This window comes from Patella vulgata, chromosome 8, assembly GCF_932274485.2.
Source record: "Patella vulgata chromosome 8, xgPatVulg1.2, whole genome shotgun sequence".
Lineage (NCBI taxonomy): Eukaryota > Metazoa > Mollusca > Gastropoda > Patellidae > Patella > Patella vulgata.
Window position 1 is genome coordinate 18,301,146 of NC_065886.2, and position 21,659 is coordinate 18,322,804.

General features: G+C 33.2%; 2 protein-coding genes across 8 annotated transcripts in view; both read right to left on the reverse strand.

The window, feature by feature from the left end:
- Positions 1 to 741: 741 nt before the first annotated feature.
- LOC126830942 (putative transferase CAF17 homolog, mitochondrial) lies at positions 742 to 2,766 on the reverse strand. Its single transcript, XM_050561471.2, has one exon. It carries the CDS (start codon positions 1,984 to 1,986, stop codon positions 982 to 984), a length of 1,005 nt encoding a protein of 334 aa, XP_050417428.1. The 5' UTR covers positions 1,987 to 2,766; the 3' UTR covers positions 742 to 981.
- A 10,863-nt stretch (positions 2,767 to 13,629) lies between these two features.
- Positions 13,630 to 21,659, reverse strand: part of LOC126831174 (uncharacterized) — a 112,291-nt gene continuing 104,261 nt past the window's right edge. For all 7 annotated transcript variants that reach the window (XM_050561877.2, XM_050561881.2, XM_050561882.2 and 4 more), the window contains exons 4-7: positions 21,335 to 21,473; positions 20,746 to 20,798; positions 20,400 to 20,465; positions 13,630 to 18,971 (exon numbers count right to left, since the gene is read on the reverse strand). In XM_050561877.2, coding sequence (XP_050417834.1) covers positions 18,840 to 18,971; positions 20,400 to 20,465; positions 20,746 to 20,798; positions 21,335 to 21,473 — 390 coding nt within the window. In that variant the 3' untranslated portion in view covers positions 13,630 to 18,839. The remainder of the gene's footprint in view (positions 18,972 to 20,399; positions 20,466 to 20,745; positions 20,799 to 21,334; positions 21,474 to 21,659) is intronic.

Here is a 21,659-nt window from a genome sequence, read left to right on the forward strand (position 1 = left end):
TTCTACAATCGGGCAAATGCTTCAGAGAAGTGGACACACTAGGCGAATATAATTCAGCCGAATGTATCAAACATGTTTGACTCGGGCGAATCAATCCGTCGAAGGACAGTGGTCACACTAGGCAAATTTCCACGTCGATTAAGTGTGTCCACCACTTTAGCAACAAATCATTAAATGGCCGATCCGATGGCATTGAGAGTTGATTATGCCGATTATGGTCTTGTCATGTTAATAAATGTCTAATTAAACATGCATTATGCAAGAGCAAAATCTGCTTATTACAAGTCTTTCTTTAGGCCTGAAATGTTATCTAAATTATCAATTAGACATTAATTAACTTATCCAGACCATAATAAACTCTCGATGTCGAGGCTAGCCTTCGATGTTGGCTGGATTAGATTCATATATCCCGCTATTGGCCGTTGATAATTAAATTTTAAAAAGTTGATAATCGAGACTATGCTGTTTATATTAATGATTTTAGTAATGATGACCGAGACTATGCCAAAATTTCACCCGCTTTTTTCTCGGCTCATAGTGGATCAATTTGACTGAAATTTCAGCAAATTACCTTTACACTATCTAGTTTTTAACTACTATAGCGAGAACTGCCATCTCGTTATCTTATCTCCCATTATGTATCTTTAATAATTTATATAACATTTAAGGTCTGAAGAAAGACCTCCAATTGGCAGATTTAGCTTTTGAATAATGCTTCTTTAAAAGGCAATTCTGTTTAATTTGAATCTTTATTATAGCTTGAGTATTTATTTGTTAAATAAACAAAATGTAAACATTGCATATAATATAAGGTAGATTAGTTCAGCTCTGAAGTACAGGTTGTGTGTAAGGAGATCTACTTCAGAGCTGAATTAAGGGTAGGCCTACTTCCTGCACTCCAACATTTTCATGCACAACAACAATACAAAAATCTAATCAATAATGATTAAAACAAAGATCCTATAATATCTCTACTAAATATCACAACATATGATTCTCACTAGGCCACCATGAGGGTATATCAGCCTTAACTTTTAATTTATTCCCTTTAATATCTATTATATTGAGGTCACCTTTAGTTTCTGCAACTCTCATTAAACCAAGTCCATAAATACCAATAAAATCTCTTAGTTTTCCAGCGGATTTTCCTTTCTCAGATGTTATTGAACTATCAGGATTGAATCCTGCTGGAACATTCTCAAAGACTAATGGCATTAACCTTTTCCTAGTAACACCTGTGTGAAATGTCCGGGCTGTCAACTCTTGACCTATGTAACACCCTTTCTCAAAACTAACACCTTTAAGAAAAGTTAGATTACTTTCTAATGGGAAACAACTTCCTGGAGGTAAATCGGTTATTCCTTCACCAATGCCTAATTTATATCTGTGTTCACGGTAATATTGTTCGCTTTCTAAATAAACACACATATTGTCAGTGCTTTTCAAATCTTCTGTCACTATAATTCTATTTCCTAAGGAAGGTAATCGGGGGTCTGGGGTTGTTAATTTGACAGAATCTTCCATTAGAGTCAAATTTTGATTGGGTGAGGCATAAACATATGCAGATTTACTTATGTCACTAATATCAACCTTCTTCCTTATTTTGTATTTTTTCATGGTTTGAATAAATTCGTCCTTCACTTCACTTGCACATTCAATCCATATATTTGCTGTCTCTTTTTTTGCTGACATGTTGTATAACAATAAGTCATATAACACTCTTCCCTGTACATTAAGCATCATAGAATATTGGCTGACATTATCATTCAAGAGATTAACATCACTTGTAAATAATCCCTGAAGAAAATTGAGAGTATCTTTACCACACACTTGTACTAGACTTCTTGATTTTAGTTTTACGCTGAAGCATTTTGGATCTTGTGTCTTTGAAAAACGTCTTATTTGAGGTAGGAATCTAATGGCCGTTTGATTTGTCGATAATTTATATAATAGACATTTTGAAGGATTAAGAATACAAGTGTTCATTTTTCTACTTTCGTTTTATTTTCTGTAATATCAGTTTTGGTAGTTAGAATTTGATGGATGTGTTACCCAAATTCTGATATTATTCCAAAAACAGTCGAACTAATCTAAATAATATTCACAAACTGTGTACAATGAAATCAAATCAATCGATTAAACCACCTATTAAATTATTACTGATAAAATAAAGATCGTCTTATTTCATTTTGATCTGTTTCATAAGACGATTTTCTGACCTGTCTGCTATCGATACGGCTACCTTGGGGCGACAGTTTTCTCAAATTACAAATAAATAAATCCGTATTTAATGAGATATCTAAGGGATTGATTCACTTGGAATTGAAAACCAACATAAATATTTTTAGGATCTATTGGATCTTTTTGGTGAACTTATTCATTTTCATCGTCTTTTATGTGGTGCTTTGAAACTAACGAAAGTGCGTTCCTTATGCATTATCTCCCTTGATGCGATTCTTCAATCCCAGATGCCTATCCACTTCCTTTTCAGCTTCGGCCATTACCAACGAGTAAGTGGAAAATACTGTCACATGTCAAATCCACACCAATCCTTTCTTTTATCAAATAAAATATTATAATTCAATTCAACTAGCATGTACCTTATTGTTTACCCTAACGATATTGTTCGATATTGGCATAATCACCTGTCCAGAACGTCCATCATTCCGCTACCATCTACACGTAAACATTGAGGTGAAGATCCCTGTTCACAACATGCTTATGATTATGGCCAGGCGTTCTTACAGAAACCATGGACCTTAGGTCCATGCAGAAACATCGGAACAATTTTAAGGTACAAATAAACCTCTTCAGCCTCTTGGTATCGGAGCTCTTTACAATTGCGTGCACTTATTAGTTGCTTGGAAGACAGTGATAACCATTTAAATTTATGATTATTTTCTTTCTGGCTTTTCGAGGCCTAATTTTGTAAGCAGTGTCAATGTGATGCATGTGTCTAGTTAAATTTGAGAGCGGATAACAAGGCCCCTATGGTCAGTATTAGAGAAGTTGTTCTACAAGTGGAATTTCAGGAGCCAGAGCATTAATTTAACCACAGGGTGGTTGGGTGGCCGAATAGTTTAACACATGCGTATTTGATCATAAGGTCTGTCATGTTAAGTGGCATGGATTTGATTCCCAGCTTGTATGCGACAAGGACAAGGATCGCCTGTCCAGCTTCATGTTTTTTTTCCGGGTACTCTACGTGCCAGAGAATTATTGAAATAAAATTGAACCACGTTGGTCCTGAAATGACCTAGTTTGTGTCAAAACATTATACCCCATTTCTCTCTCTCTCTTTCAAACATCCACATGACATAGGCCTTGTCTGAAATGTCATTACACTTTCTGTAGCATAAGTCCTAAAAATGTAAAATGGAGCAATTTACATTTAGGCATGACACCTTCTGTCTATGCCTAAATGTAAATTGTGGATTGATTCTGGGATCAATTCACTTTACTGAAGAAAATGAAATTGCATCTTGGTGGGATAATGATTTTTGATTATTTTCAGTCATGGCACCTCGTGACAAGAAGGATAAAAAGAAGTCCGTTGCTAATGAGGTTATCACCCGAGAGGTGACAATTCACCTTCACAAATATATTCATGGCGTGTAAGTATGTTCTGAACAAAAAACATCTCTCAAACAAAGCAAGCAGTGGCATAAAGCCTTATACTGAATACCGATCAAAAACATAAACTTATATAGCATAGATTATAACTGGTTCACCAGAATTAACTCATAAAATAGTGGAACTGAAAATTGCTACATTCAAACAAAGTCTTGGCAGTCAATATTTGATTATGGATGATTATGACATCATCAGGTATGGGTTTAACTTGTCTTTATAAAGGCTAATCAGATGTAAATTATTTTTCTATGCTTGAAAAGTAAGTTTACAAAACTACCATTAGTATTAAACAACAGGTCTGTTTCTCGACAAACCAATATATTCAACTGTCCATTTAGACTTTCAAGTACTACAAGACTTTCCTGTTAGGTTATTGATTAGTGTTAGGTTATTGATTAGTGTTGATATGCTAGGAATAAGGTATTTTTTACTGTTTGAATTTTGAAAGTTTGCATTTTGTCATATGATTAGCAGTTGCTAATTGCTTATTTGCTTTTTCAGTTCCTGCAAAAGGAAAGCTCCAAGAGCTATCAAAGAAATAAGAAAATTTGCTCTTAAAATGATGAAAACCCCAGATGTTCGAGTGGACACAAGATTAAATAAATACATATGGAGCAAGGGTGTAAGGTATGGCATATAGATATTGACTTTAGTTCTTTCTGGTTAGGAGCCACATTGGCTAAGTGGGTAAAACTTTGGCTGGCTATCCTCTAGGTTGTGGGTTTCACTCCCGGTGTTGACCGAGAAAGTTCAAGATTTTCTGCCGTGGTTTCCTCCTTGTCAGTGGTGCAGGACGAAGGGCCTGACAGCTGTCTAGTAGTTCGGAAGGGGCGAAATATTCAGGCTCCATGTACACATTGGAGTGCGCATAAAAGATCCCTTGGCAATTGGAATTCGATATAAGTTGTCCAAAGCGCCGCTGTCCGGGCAAAATTTCCCTCATTAGCCCAGTTTGAGCAAAACAGTAAGATGTTAAACCCCATTTCATTTTCTTTCTGGTAATAGTAATAAAAAATACACATGGACACACAAACACTGACCTACAAATTTTTCAGACAACAAATCATTTACCAATGATGATGATGAGATGTTTTGAGTTTTTCTATGAAATTTCACACTTTAAGTTTCAGCCTTGTCTGAGTTGGTATTTGATGACTTAGGCTTCAAGTTTTTGCACACATTCCAATCCCAATTCCGCAATACAATAGTTTTAAATTTGGGTAATACAGTAAACCTCGCATAAGTCGGATCTTCGCTCAACTCTGATAAAATCCCTTGAACCCTTTGATCCTGCATGTTCTTATTAAATTTCTGAGCGTAATTCGGATCTTCGCTTAACTCTGATCAAAATGTTCTGTCCATTTGATCTAATTCCGGCTTTTTTCCTTCGCCTAAGACGGATCAGCAGTATGTTCACAACATGCTGTTAAAAATACGGCCTGGCTGACGTCATTAAAATCGAAATACAGGCAGCGCACAAATTTGCGCAACTCGGCTATATAAGACGAAACGTAATTGGAATTTTTGAAAAAATTTGATTGTAATTGGGCTAGGCAAAGCAATGATTGACTGAAGTTTCTCAGCTTTTCAGTGATTCTAATTTTTCCCCACCCGAGCTTACCTAAATTTCGTCTTGTCTTATATGGCTAAGCCACGTAAATCTGTACGCCACCCCACATCTAGACCTCAATGTTTAGCAGAAGGGGACGGATTTTTAACAGCATGTTGTGTTGCACAATACTGACTCTAGCGAGGTAAGCAAGGTCTTATTTTCTCACTAAAATGTTCCTTTACATTGTTCAGGCGTTCACAAAGACTGACACACAACCGTTTACAGTAAAAATATGCCCAATAAAATTGACTGGGAACTGATTTTATTTCGATAATGAGACCTGTGTTCAGAGGTGAACTAGGTCTTCGGCTAAACAGATCTTTGTGTAACTGGGATAAAATTGGTCAGTCCATTTAGATCCGACTTATATGAAGTTTACAGTACTTGTTGATGCATGTAGAGCAGTCTTTATGTTTTTTTTATATCTTGTTTTTTGGGGCTTTTTTCTTATGAGATTGACAAATGCATAAGTTTTTTTCTGCACCCAAAATGTTTGTACTAGAACAGTACAGATTGATTGCATAAGTCAGTTATATCTGGTATTTGTTAACCTCAACAACCCTCCTAAAAGTAAAATAATTTAATGTGATAATGGTAACAATAATACTAATCACTGACTGATAAACTCAGCTATCATGTTAGAGTAGAGTACTACAGGTCACAATAAGCCGTTAATCTTGATCTCTAGCAGCTCACATTACTTTCAATACACATCTAAAATCTCCAGCAGGTCACAGTAATTGTCCCCCGCCTTTTGTCCGTCCATCTGTCCGTCTGTCTGTCCGTCACACTTTTTGGGACACAATAACTTTCTAATTGAGCTAGAATGTTCAAACTTGGTGTAGGTGTTTATTAGGTCAATACCTTGATGGAGTTCGAAGATGAGCATTTTTCGCTTAGGGTAAGCGGAGATAAGCAATTTGATTGGTTGATGCTTTGGGACACGATAACTTTAGTTCTAATTAAGTGAGAGTGATGAAACTTGGTGTATAGTTTCATTACATCAATACCTTGACTAAGTTCGATAATGAGCATTTTCTGCCCAGGGTAAGCAGAGCGATAAGCAATTTGATTGGCCAAGATTTTTGGAACACAATAACTCTCCTAATTGAGCTAGAATGTTCAAACTTGGTGTAGGTGTTTTATTGGGTCAATGCCTTGATGGAGTTCGATTATAAACATTCTCTGTTTACGGTAGGCAGAGATAAGCAATCTGATTGGTTTATGCTTTAGGGGCACGATAACTTTGGTTATAATGAAGTGAGAGCGGTGAAACTCTGAATATAGATTCATTATATCATTACCTTGACTAAGTTCGATTGTACGAATTTTCTGCCTGGGCTAAGGAGCGATAAGCAATTTGATTGGTCAAGACTTTGGAACATAAAAACTCTGCTTTTAATTGAGGTAGAATGTTTAAACTTTAAACCTAATGTAGATGTTCATTAGGTGAATGTCTTGACTGATTTCAATGATTAACATTTCAAGCTAAAGCTAAGTAGAGCTAATCAATTTCATTGGTCGATGCTTTGGGACAAGATAATCTTGATTCTATATCTGATAGAGTGATGAAACTTGGTGTGTAGTTTGATTGCTCGAAACTTTTGAAAAAAATAAATGTGCGATTAATATGTGTCATCTATTTATTTTGGGATTTCTGCGGGGGACATCAGCCTCACTGTTGGCTTGTTATTCTAATAACAGATATATCCAAAACATCCTGTGTTGATAAATTTAATCTTTCACAGTTGGCGAGTGCTCTTGATTTATTTCTTTATTTAAAATCAACTCGTATAAAAATATTACTGCCATCCATGTACATAGTTATTTACACTGAATTTAGAAAATTATCCAAGAATGAATTTTGGATTTTCTTGTTAACATATAATATTCTACCAATGATGATGATGAGATGTTTTGAGTTTTTCTATGAAATTTCACACTTTAAGTTTCAGCCTTGTCTGAGTTGGTAGAATTTTAATGTGTTATTTATATACACAGTTTGATCACAAATTAACATCTGTTTTAAAATAAACAGGCTTGTCTTAATCATATGAAAACTTTTTACATGGGATTATAGATTGTATAATTTGTTATTTTATTGGAAGCTAAATAATCATTCTAGCATGCTACAACTGACACATATGTATGATTGCACTAATAACACTGCAGTATAACATACATTCCTCAACATAGTTCAGTCATAATGACACATGCATTCCACAACCAGTTCAGTGTTGGACCATACATTTAGTTTAATTTGCTCAGATAAGTGTTAATTGATTTGATTGTACCGTAACATGATTACCACCACATTTTTCTCTAGTAAGTACCGGATCTACCAAGTTCTTTCTTCTGAACTCTTTTAACAGCCAAAAAGTAAGCTATCACAGTACCATAGAGTTGATCAACTATTGTAATTATGGACCAATAATTTTCAGTCGAGCATTATGCCATCATGCTTTAAAATGGAAACTAAATATTTATTCATATTAATTTTTTAATATTGGTCATAATGTTATAATTTTGTGGTCGAGCAAATTGTACCAATGATGATGATGAGACGTTTTGAGTTTTTCTATGAAATTTCACACTTTAAGTTTCAGCCTTGTCTGAGTTGGTATTTTTAATATTAAAACATCCTAATTATTTGTCAAAACATAGTAAGCACAGGAGAACTTCACCTCACAAAAATCGAAAGATAAGACTCAAGGATGTGACACGAATACATCGTAACAAAGAAACTACTATTAAATCAAGTGAATAGATACAAGTCATGTAATTAGAGATTATGATTTGAATTTATTAAATGTTTTAAATTACTACTATTAAATCAAGTGAATAGATACAAGTCATGTAATTAGAGATTATGATTTGAATTTATTAAATGATTTAAATTATTTTTGTATTTGTAGGAGTGTACCATTCCGAGTACGAGTAAGATTAGCACGAAAACGTAATGAAGATGAAGATTCTGTTCACAGATTGTATACGCTAGTTACATATGTACCATGCACAGACTTCTCTGGTAAGATTTATACTACACATAATTGTCATATTCTAATGGTTATTCTTTTAACACCTAAATAAGTGTTTGAGAAAGTGCATTCTGGGCCTTTGATGACAGCTTAATAGTACTTTTGACCTTGATTAGACAATCAGGGCTTGCCACGAGACGCGAGTAATTACTCGCGCGCACGCTACGGTCGCGTAAAACCAAATTTACGTGAGTGATTAAGTACTCGCGCAAATATAAAAAATAATTTAATCAGAAATAATGGAATATCGTAATAAAAAAGCCGTAAACAATTTGTATGCCTTCATATTGATGCACTATTGTGCACGCGGCGTGTCTTTTAAGTGCCACCTGTTGTTACTAAAAATACTTTGAGACGCGTACTGCCAGGCGGTTTTTAAGCGGATGTCCTTTGCCGTGTCTGGATAATCAAAAATTGAGCGGATGTTGTCGTTTCTATAGCAATTCCTTCGATCCCGCATTGCCATTGTGTGTGAAATAGCTTTATTCAACGTCCGCTTCCACCGAAGTGACAAGAGCATTGCCGTTAGGCAAATGAAATTTAAATGTTACTCACGCACATCATTCTGCGTGAGTAAATACATGTACTCGCCTCACCCGCGCAAGTCTATATTTGCGTGAGTAGTCATCTACTCGCCTCCAATTTGCTCGTGGCAAGCCCTGGACAATCAAATACCTGAATAGTAAAAGCTATTTAAAAGATTTCGTGGAATTACTGTATCACTGGTTGTGAACATCAGAATTTGTTCATAATCAATGTGCCCTAAACAGAAATACCTATTGATTAACATGAAGTGTTGTAAACAAACTAAAATAGAAACAAAATGCTATTATTAGACTGTAGGGGTCATGGTACAGTATTAGAGCAGTTTAAGTATTGGATTCCAAGAACTTGCTAGGTTGTTTTTTTTCACACCACATTCCTATTTGCTGACACAGAAAGTCTGCCTTGTGTTTCGGACTGGACAAAACACCGAGGTTCTGTCCGTGATTAAATTGATGTGTACGGTATACATAAAAGAATTACTCAATCTGTTTCCCAGAGATCGTTTAATATCTCTGTAACGATGACCGTTTCGACATGTGATATCACATCACGCGGTGTCAATCATTGGCTCAATAGCGCGTGCATTGTTTACATAAGACTGCATTGTTTACATAAGACGTTACTGATTCGGGCTAAATGGTGAATTTTAATACCCATTTACACTAAATAGGAAATGATTTTTACCTACAAATAATTCAAACGTCTTTATTTTTCTAATAAATGAAAAAAAATGTTTTAGAATTTAATTTCACAGAACAAAAAAGTTAATATTGGGACTCGTTAAGTCGCATCGATGTCATCCTTATCAGTGACTGTAGCGGCCTAGCGAGAATTACTGTCTGACAGTCAAAATTATCAGCAGGAGTGCTACTCCTTTACTTTCATAACAATAGAAATAAAAATAAGCTATTTTCAGTCTCATAGAAGATATTAAATTTTTTGATGGTATTTCAGTGGAAAATTGCACAACATATAAATTTATTGTTGTTTTTTTTTTACTTTCAGGTAAAGAATCTGTGAATGTTGAGAGCGATTAAGTTAACAAAAATAAAAAAATATCAAAAACATTTATTTGTGCTTATTTATCAACCAATGGCATCATTGTAAAAGATGTCAATTTGGACAAAGGGTTGGTTGGGGGAATAATCCCTGTATTGGATGCACAAGCTTTCTATGAGGAGCCAAATCTTCAAGAAACCTCATAGAATGAAAAATTAGCACTGAATATCATGCAATATTTTAAAGAAACTTGTCTAGTCCTGGTGTTCATTAGCCTAACCCAATATCTAGAAAAAATAGAATTTTATTGGTGGTGACCATTCTGTCACTAGAAAATTTGTGTGAAAAGTTTATAAGTCTATTTCTATCTGGTCAAGTTGGATTAGCTAAACAGCTAAGGATTTCTATTAATACTTCTTCCATAAGTATGTTGTAAGCCCAAGACGTGGACTTTGGGTTATATATAGTGCAAATGGTAGGGTTGGACAATATTAATAGAATACTTCACTACTTGAACCTTAATTAAACTTTGCACCATTCAATATTTTTACAACTTGAAAAACTGTTTTAATAGTGTCAATATGCATATCGTAGCTCTGAAGACTATTTTATGTGCAACAGAGTAGTTATTTCGAGGGATTTCCCACATTGAGTCATGAATGCATTTACATGTACATGTATAGAAATCAAAGTGGTCAACCCCCTTCAAGATATTTATGGCTCTCATTTCATGTAGACGTATATTATCATCGCCCATGTCAGTCAGTCTACCGCAATTTGTTTGTGGACACTCTATAGCTCAAAATTTTTATTTTATTTTGAAACTTAAAATGTATGCTTATAACCCAAAGATCTCAGTCCTTTGGATATCGGTGCATATCGGACTGTAACTTCCTGGATTATGGCCCCTGATTGTATGAAAAATTACGTTTTTAGCTTGTTCCCTCTAGAGGTCACAATTTTCATCTGATATAAAAAAAAAAGGTATGTGACACCAAAAAGACGGTTGAGTTCGAGTTTAGTGAAAATTGCCGCTCCACGAATGCAAATATTCTAAAAGTATGTAATAGTATGCCATGTCACTGGTCAACGACATGCAAAATCTGGAGCAAAAACATGACCATTGGTTGCCCCGTAGTGATAAGCGTTCAGCCTAACTCATAGCCGGGCAAAGGGACCAAAATTAACATTTGAAGTTGAAGTTTGTCTGCCTCCTGCAGGAGTTGTTTCCCATGGACTAAACTTAAATCTTCCCCGGTGGAAGGATCTGGGTCCTGTTTCACGAAATTTTAACTAAGATAAAATCCAAATTTTAGTAATTTGATTGGATAATATTAGATTGATTTTAGTGCTTAGCCAATCAAAATTGAAGTATCTACTAAAATTTAGATTTTATCTTTAGTTAAAATTTCGTGAAACAGGGCCCAGGTCTAAAAGTTTAAGACCCACTGCATATTTGGTCATAGGTCACAAGATGTAAATGGGACTAAGACGCGATGTAAACGGGGCTAGCCCACAATCACGTGCCATAGCCCTATTTACACCTCCTGACCTATGACGAATTCTGCAGTGGTCCTTAAAGGGACAATAACACTTGCTGGCTTGACAGCCCCAGAAAATAAAAAATAGCCTTATTCTAAGTACTAGATGTGTTAGTGTCCTACCTGTTGTGTAAATTATCCATTAAATCCTATTTTACTTGTCCAGAGGGTTCAAAAATATTTTTAAATCCAAGTCACATTTGAAAAGCTTTACGTAAGACTTTTCAAATCATTTAGTTGAATTTTTCCATTTTTTTAAAATTAGGTGTGTTAAGATGAAATTTGTATCATCAATTAATTGGAATATTGTAAAATAGTGCAATTTGATGACAAGAATAAAGATTGGGACATATTATTCAGTTACATCAAGAGTGGTATTGAGAATTAAAACTGTTATCTTAACCCATGTGGAAGTGGTTGTTGAACCATTAAGTATACACAAAGAAAAAGGTTAAAACCCCCTTTATGTATTTTTCACCATATTTTATCTTACGATGTTTGGCGATGAAACCCAAAAAACATAATCTTGGGAAAACAAATGTGGTTTGCAAGAATAGATCTTTGACGATAAGAGAACATATAGTTTTTCCAGTTTTGAGATTTTAAAAATAATTCCAAAATAGGGGTCGAAATAAGTATGAAGGTACAGAGTCAGAAACACAATTCAACATCGTGATTGAAGTTAAAAAAATGTCATTTAGATTCCACAGATGACATTAATGGCACAAATCTTCAATAGTGGGTAAGAGAGGGAGAGAGAATTAGGGTTTAACGTCCACTCGACACAAACTAGGTCATTTCGGGACTAACACATGGTTCAATTTTATTTTAATAATTCTCTTGCGCGTAGGGGTCTTTAGCGGTGGGAGGACCCAGAGAAAACCCACGAGATTGGACAGGCGACCCTACTCCTTGCCACGTACAACCGGGGAATCGAAACCCCGCCAGTTGACTCAATGACAGACCGTATCATACAGCGCACGTGCTAACCATTCGGCCATCCAACCCCCCCGGGTAAACCCGCCACGTGCCCGGTGTGGCTCCGTAAGATTTTGACTTGCTAACCGGCCTCATTCTCCCTTGTCAGTAGTGCAGGACGGAGGGCATGTCAAGGACAATGTAGCTTCGTTCGAATGGGACGAAAAATCTGAGGTTCCGTGTACACATTGGGATGTACGTAAACGAAAACTTGGCAGTTGGAATTCGATATAATAGCAGGCCGTAGCGCCGCTGTCTGGGCAAACTTTCCCTCATAGCACACTGTATTGCGTATTAGAATGTCTGTCTTCATCAGCCCAGTCGGAGCAGATCAATAGGACGTTAAACCCCATTTCATTTTCAAAGGTTTTTTTTCGGAAAGTGTACCATTATAAATTTAGTTGAACAAATACCTAGAAGATCCTTTTATTTTATGCTCCCACACATTTCATGTGGACGTATAGTATCGTCTCACAGTCTCACACGTCCGTCCATTCACATTTTGTATGTGGACACTTTATAGGTCACAATTTTCATCCGACTTTGACAAAACTTGAAATATGGGTTTATATCCCAAAGATCTCGGTTCCTTTCGACATTGGCGTGTATATGACTAACTTCATTGGTTATGGCTCCTGATTTTAGCTTGTGGACCCTGTAGAGGTCACAATTTTCATCCGATTTTGATGAAACTTAAAATGTCTGTTTATAAACCAACGTTCTAGGTTCCTTTCGATATTGGCGTATATCGGACCGTAAGTTCCTGGATTATGGCTCCTGGTTGAACGAAAAATCATGTTTTTAGCTTGTGGACATTCTAGAGGTTACAATTTTTATCCTGTTTTAAAAACCGTTCAATATATCACCGTTGCACCTAATGACGGTTGAGTTTGAATTTCGTAAAAATCGGAGCGAAGCTGCCAGACAAAATTGCCGCTCCTTGTACGCAAATAGTGTAAAAGTATGTAATACCAAGGTTGCGGAGCCTCTAGGGGTAACAATTTTTATCCGATTTAGATGAAACTTAAAATATATCTTTATAACCTAAAGATCTCGGTTGCTTTCGGTATTCGCGCATATCGGACCGTAACTTCCTGGATTACGGCCCTTGATTGTACCCAAAATCGCACATTTTTAGCTTTTTTTCTAATTCTAAGGTAAAGGTTTGCACGAGTCTTATTGTTCGTGACCATAAAATGAAACAGATTTATAAATTCTTTGCAGTCTACCTCCACTGCAACATGCCTGCTGAACTGGAAACCTGAACAAAAGAAATCGATAATAATTTTAGAAAACATTTATTTCAACTTCACATACTTAAAAGACAAAATTCTAGATAAAAAAGATATTACAAACGAGAATTTGATGATGGAAAATACAGACATTTTCTTCATAAAAATTGATCGTGAAATTCAATAAACATGCTTTAAAATTATTTGTAGAAAAGACATGAATTCTACCAACATTAAAGAGATTTTTTACAAAATTTGCTGATTGATTTTTTTTTTCCCAATATTAATCAAAGCTCTAAAGTCCTCTGTAAATTAAACTTCCTTTTCTCTGTCTAAAAACAATTTTTTTTAAAGAAGTAACCTTACTGACAAGAGATGATTGATAAACAATAAAGAAGTAGTTATATTTTTTTTTTCTTCAGATCTGTTGTTTTCAAAGTGATACAAACTCTTGGTAATTTAATTATTTTTGCCTTTTAAAAATCTAATACCAAATCTCTTTAATGAATTATTAATTTATATCAACTCTTGTTCATATCTTACCCACAATCCAATCATGATCTAAATGTAATTTCAAATTGATATCTCATGTTTTTATTTTATGTTGATGATGTTAAATCCTTCAATGTCTTTAATTATGATATTCAAATGTCCAGTGGCGGATTCAGGTATAATTTTTTTTTTTGTAATATTCTGTCTGTGAAACCTATAAATTTGATCTTTTTGTTGGTTGCAGTATAGTTAGGTTGTGGCTGATGAAACTGAATGTTATGTTCATGTCCACTTGCGCCACAAATCCTCACTGACACCCCAATATGTCTAAATTTTCATGGAGGGGTGGGCCTAACCAAATATTCTGTGTTTGCCACTGCAAATGTCTTTCCATCTCGAGAGAAAGATAAGTTCACAGTAGAATTACAGGTAAACATGAGATTAGAGTCGAGTAGGAGAGATTGAATGATTGACAAATTTAAAGGAATGAAGTATAAATAAAAGGGTTGGTTTCTTTGGCAAGGATGGACTGGATTGTGTGAATTCTTTATCCCTGGCATGATACTGCAAATGGTGCTTTCTAGAGCATGGTATATCCTGATGTTTGTATTTTATGCACAAAATTAGCATGTGGCCCCATAAGCCCCTACCATACCCACAGATTCCTTCTTAATCCATGCCCTGTCTTTCAGTATTAACCCACAGAAAAACAAAATCTACTTAAATGACCACTTTGGAATCATATTTTACTGCTGTTCAACTAACTATCCCTTACCATATTTGCAAAATTTGAAATTTTATTAACTTCATTCCTTTATAAAATACTTTAATATCAGTAAAAATAATTTAGAATATGTCAAACTGAGTAACTAGTTTTATAATAAAATATATAGGCTACTAATATAACACTATTAATATTAAAAACAGTGAAACAGATTTTTAAACCATATAAAAAGCTAACATTATAAAAGGCAAACATAACATTTAACCATAGTTTTATCATTGGTGGGATTCTAGATCCCTGCAATCAAAATATTTATCAGTTTTTAGGCTTTGAATGTATAGGCTTTAGACTTACACTTACAACTGAACCTCTCAATGAATAAAAAATATAATAGGAGAAACACATGCCAACATGAATCTTAAATTATTTTTGCCGACATAATACCATGACAGCCATTATTTACAACATTTTTTCAGATACCTCATTGTATTTTGATAATTATTATAATTTTCTTAATTAATAAACATGTACCTTCTTAAAATAATTTTGTTCAGTTTTTATCCCTCCCTGTATGTCAATATGTTGATTGAAATAAATCGACTAGAATTAGAACCCCACCAGTGATATAAAGTAATTATCAATCATTGTGCTAATAGAGAAAATATGTATTAATATTTTACTCATCTGGACATTGGATGCAAGCTTACCCAAATAATGATTTTAAGCAGTGACACAATTGCCCTATTGAAGGAATTGTTGTAGATATGATCCATGATTTGGGAAGAAATTGAGCTACCATACCATAGACATTGTCTTCTGAGCATATAAATTGAAGACTTGCCCAGTTTTAATACAATCCTCAAATTGCATTTTAAGACCTATAATTCAAGTTTTATCATTTCTAATAACAGATACAAATGGTTAATGAGTATTCTTGGTCTAGTTGTTCCAAATTTTTCGATTCTATATCTATAACTCTGTATTTTATAAGATTTTTAATTAATTTTATGTAATAGTTTTTAATGGAGACATATTTACACAAACATTAACAAGAATTTACATAATCAACACTAACTACTAATAAAACAATAACAATCAACATTGTATTAATAATAGAAAAATAAATATTATCTCTAATACAATTAAGAATTGCTGATACATAATCCAAAATATTTGTCTAAATGATCTCATAGCATTCATGAGTGTTCATTATAATTGTAAACTTACTTCATAGCTTCTAATCCTATATTTTTAACAAGAATTTATAGTTTACAGGTAATAAGCTTTTGTAGCAGGGATATAAATATGTGGTGTGCTGTGTGATTGTATATCTAGGGAAACCAAGATTACTCTGTCCTGTGTGGGGAATTCCCTTTAGCGTGGGGAAATTCCCTTTAGCGCACTCAGTAGAGGTGTATGGATTGCATGCATCCCGTCACCAATTTAATCAAAGCTTTCGATTCGTTTGGGATAATCGTTGATTGTTTTTTCTCAATTAATTACTACGGTATTGACTTAGAGATAATATTCATAAATAATATTCAGATGGTCCTATATCATACAAATGAATTTGAATATAAAATGAACAGTTTGACCTGTCTACAGTTTAATAATATATTATAATTGTTATTAATAGTAATAATTATATACACATGATTATATTAGAATATAGTTCTTTTTCTTCATGATATCATACTTCCATATATTACATAGGTTCTTCTTGTAAATATTCAAATTACTAGAAACTAGATGACGAAACTTGTGCATAAATTAATTCTAAAAACATGATGTTACTATATTAAAATAATTAGATGTTTATCATTATGAATATTATGTTCCGATCATGATATAATATAAAAAGTCCTTCCTTTGACTTTTATTGATCTCTTTGAATACGACTCCTAGAAATAACCTACAATTATAGTATTTTCCTTTTCAAAAGTGAGGTTTAATTAGATGTTTAATTATGATTTTGCTACATGATGTTACTAATAATATACATGCACTATTAAGCATTTTATATATGAAAGCTAATTTGTAATTACAACATATATTTAAAAGCATTAAAATCTACACTTAAATTGACTACTTATACAAAGATTTATAATAATAGGCCTGTTTATGGATATTCATTTATAGCACAAAATAAAACACATTTTATATCGTATTTAGTATACAGTTAAAATATGAAACATGATTATATTATAATAATTACTGTAAAACTAGTAATTAATGCAATAACTTACTAACATATTGAGCTAATTATGAACTTGAACATTTACAAAAATTAATATCTCATTATTTATATATATAATAACTAACTTATGAAATGGACTAGAAATAATGAAATGAGAAAAAAATGAAATAGTGTTTTTCGACTTTTTCTTATATTATAAAATGGAACTCCATATTGTTCCTGACTTGCCACTTGTCAGACTTATTTTACAATACAAAATGGTGATTAGAATATTATTGCTTTTGAATAACTTAAGTTGAAAGATCGCTGATGAATTTTCTCTCAACATTACAATAAGGGCCTAATACTGAAATGTTTATGTTTAGAAATAATGTGAGTGGCAAGAATTTTCTGGCAAATTCATTTCCTGTCTTTCATTTTTTTTCAATGGTCTACACATTTGCAAGTTTACAATTATTAAAAAAAAAATTTAAAAAAAAAATTGAGAAATATTTTAAAGATTTTGAGCATTTATCTTGAAAGGTCATTATGCTAGTCATGTTTACATGTCACCCACCTGGCATTAAAGATCAAATCAAGAGTTTCAATAACTCTTCGATTAATTCATTACGGTATACACATCCAATCAAACTTTAACCTCCTAGCATTTGATTTTTTGTTGATTGTGACTTTGTTGTAAATCATTATAACCAAAACTAAGACAACTCCAGCTAATTTCTCACATTTAAAAAAACAGGAACAAGAAAGAAATAATAAACATGTCTCAATAGGGTACTATATAGAGATGGCACAGGAAGGTTTTGAAATTTTAAAAACAAAACCATGAAAAACATTAATTGTGATTAGATTCAGTTCCAACCTCAAAATAATTGTTATATTTATAAAATTGTATAAGGTGTTTATAGGAATACGGAAAGACAGGACATAATAATGCCTAATAATAGACGCTCATGGTCAAGACCATTCCAGTGCAATATCTATCAATAGAAGAATTTTATCTGAATGGTGGACTGGTGGTCCCATTTCAAGGGAAATAACTCCTACAGCATAATCATAAAACTGAGCTCCCCAGTGGTTTAAAATCGAGTATTAATCAAGTACTGAGTAACAAATTTAAATAATTAAAACTACATGTTGGCCGACAATTCATTTTTTTTTTAATTATTAATTTTTTTATTAAAGTTTTTTTTTTTTTTGCATAATAAGATGGTAATTGATATACAAGTTGAGCACACAAAGAGAAAAGCTAATTAATGATTTTTGAAGTATTGTTACCATAATTCACTATCCAAAATTTCCTAAATGTCATAATTATGTATTCACTGATAATCGGACACATGACACTAATTTTAATTATATGCTGCCCTTCATTAGTCCCATAGTAGCACAAGGCAGCTAAAAACAAAAAGCTAAAATTTGGTCCACAACTAGGCACAAAGCAAAATAATTAAAAATATTTTTTTTTCTTTTTAAAGTAAAAAGAAACATATTACAGTCTTGAAGAAAACAGTACAAGTAAATCCATTCCTTTAGAAAATATCAATTTAATTTGATCCAATATGCTTAATCCATTCTTTCAATTTATTAATCCAATGCTCAGAGTGACGGAACACTGGGCCAACACCCATTTTTAACATATATATTCTTTTCCATTAGCGATTTTTTTTTTTGAATGGTTGAACACATGGTGTATGATGTAGAATGGAGATTATGTGTTGGTCTATGCAACTGATCATTTCACTAGCTATTTCTTTTCTTTCTCCATTGTGGTTTTAAAAGTGTCTTATAAACGTACCACCCAACAATATTGCACAAATTATATATAACATATAACTCCAACCAGCGTATTACATATTGGTGTCTAAGACTGAATGTTTTGAATTCCTCATCTCTTCACCGGGCTCATAAGCGTTGAGGGCAGCAAACCGGTTGTCTGTTAGATGGGTAATGTTTGCTGTTATGGAAATTAGGAAATGAATCTGAAAGAAAAGAAGACAGATTAGGAAAAAATTGGAATCGCTTTTCAAGAATTCAAGACGTGAAAGTTGCTTTAAGTCAATATATCCAATCTGTTAGGTCGTCAAACCATGGACCGTGTATATACGGTCCATGGTCAAACATAATTGAATGGAAATAAAATGAAATGCTCCAACTGGCCTATGTCATTCAGTGTGCCTTGAGGGGATTTTACCAAGTGGCATGTTCTTTTAATCTGTGTCTTAATTCCACCTTACAAGGATTCTTTTATGTACACGCAATAACTTTTGTCACTATGGCATTCACCGAAGTCTAAGAAATCAAGTGAAATAATTGGTTTTGTGTCTTAAAAGTAATTAATAAAAATTGTTGAAATTTCCAGGTTTCTTGGTCTTTATAAACTGAATCATGCATTTATAACGGTCAAGCAGATCATATGAAACCTTTCTACCTGAACATTTTAATGATTCTACAAAGTAAGCAAGGGCAACAACTTTAGAAGTAATGAACAAGTAAATTTTTGATAATCACTAATCTGGACAATGCTGTAATGCATATAAATTTCTAACAGATTGGATGATAGCTTTTGTCTCTAAATATGTTCACAAAATCCTACAATCTGATTGTAAGCTATTATCAGAAATCACTGAAATTCTATAGGCTTCTCTGTCTCACCAATGTAAATAGAGAGAGAGAAATGGGACTCAACACTAACCAGGTTGTTTTTTGAACTCTCAATGTAAACAACCTATATAGAATTTAGATCTGAAAATAAGTCTAGTAAGGAGAGTGCTGTAAAAAAAACTGTGGATGACCGAAGTGACAACAATATACATCCACATTTCAAAGTTGACATATAAAAAGGAACTTTTTGTAGTTTGAAATTATTGCAAATAAAATTGCAAAAAAAAAAATCCTTTAATGCTATTACAGTCATTATGTGGTATATGTCAGATACAACTTAACAAAATATTCCATGTATTACCTAAAGACAGTAATAACACAATGTAGTGTTTAATGGAAGACTATTATTGATTATAAACTTGGAATATTGCCAGGCATCGGTTTATATATAGCGCCACTTGATCACTGTCTATGTTTATGGTGAGCTAGACAGTTTCTAATGTCCAACAAAAGATTTAAATTAGAGCAACAAACAATTGCAACATTCAGCAACCCATTGGAATTTAATGAATTTTATATTCAATGAATTCTAAACTTAATGAAATAATTGAGAATCGCCTAATACTAAAATCCTTGAGGGTGTAGCCATATTATTTATTTTAATGAACAACATAAATATTACTTACCATGCTAATGACTTTTATATTCAATGAATTTTAAATTTAATGATACATCTGAGAATCGCGTCACACTAACAAACTTGAGATAAAGTGATAATATTTATTTTAATAATCAATATTACTTACCATGCTAATGACTACTAGTAACGAAGAGACGTACGCACAGCTATAACAAATAAGGACGTCTTTAGCCTGATAAAACAAAATAATATAATTGATTAGAACAAATTAAGAAATTTATGACTTACAGAGATATTATAAAACTTTTGTCACTGAAATATCCGACATATTCAGTTATTATTAGTACTTTATGCATGATTTTTAATGCCAAAATACTGAGGGCCAATTTGCAGATATGGGGAATTGAATTATATTTTCATACTCTATCAGAAAAACCCACAGATTTCATCTCCATATCTGACGAAATTAGACCTGATTAGAAAATTGCTGATAACTAATGGATTCTACCTACCTGCATCATGAACTCATCAAGTGTTTCACCATCAAGGTGTCTGTCTTCAAAGCCTTAAAAACATTTAGAAAAATCAAATTAAGGTAACAAAATCAATATAGCTCTTGCTTCAGTCTTGACTGACTGGCAGGAGAACTTAAAAAAAAGTCAAGTCAATTCATGCCATAAAATTAGAATTTCCAAGAATTTAACCCTAAAACACAATAGATAAAGTGTAAAAACACTTAAAAATAAAGAGAGAAATTGAAATAATCTGAAAATTACCATATTGTTTAGAAAAGATTTCTTGCTGATTGGAGTTAAGCACAATATGTCACAAGTATACAATGGTTAGCCACAGAAATCTAGTGCTGTTAGTGCACACAACTCAATTCTTAATGCATGGCTGTCACTTATAAACACGAGCTTTTCAGTCATAACCAAAGAACAAATATAAATTCTCTTGCTAGATTGACACTTGTCACAGTCGTCACAAAGATATAAGATAGGATGAAAAAAAAACCTACTCCTTTTTTCAGCATACTAAAGATTTAAACTCTTCCCAATGATTTTAAGATGGAACATGTGATAAAAAAAATATATATATTACCATAATATTTGAGGTTGAGACTAGTGAGGCCATCATACTCTGTTACATAGTACAAGATACCCAACATGACAAGAGGAATGAATAACAAAGCAGATGCCAGAATCCAACAAACAGTCAGAAAATATACAAATGACAGGAACTGAAATAGAAATATTACAATATATATTAACTTATAATTCAAGACTAATATTTAGATCAATATAGTATCAAGAAGAATCCCTCTTTCATTATCGATATTCTTCGAAAAAACCTGGGGTCAATTTTTTATATTTTTCTAAATCGAGAAGTACAGTTGGGCGATATTCAAGCATAAAAAGAAATCCCA

Bases quoted from the DNA above. Each gene is read 5' to 3' on its own strand.
- LOC126830942 (XM_050561471.2), bottom strand. From the start codon at position 1,986: ATGAACACTTGTATTCTTAATCCTTCAAAATGTCTATTATATAAATTA.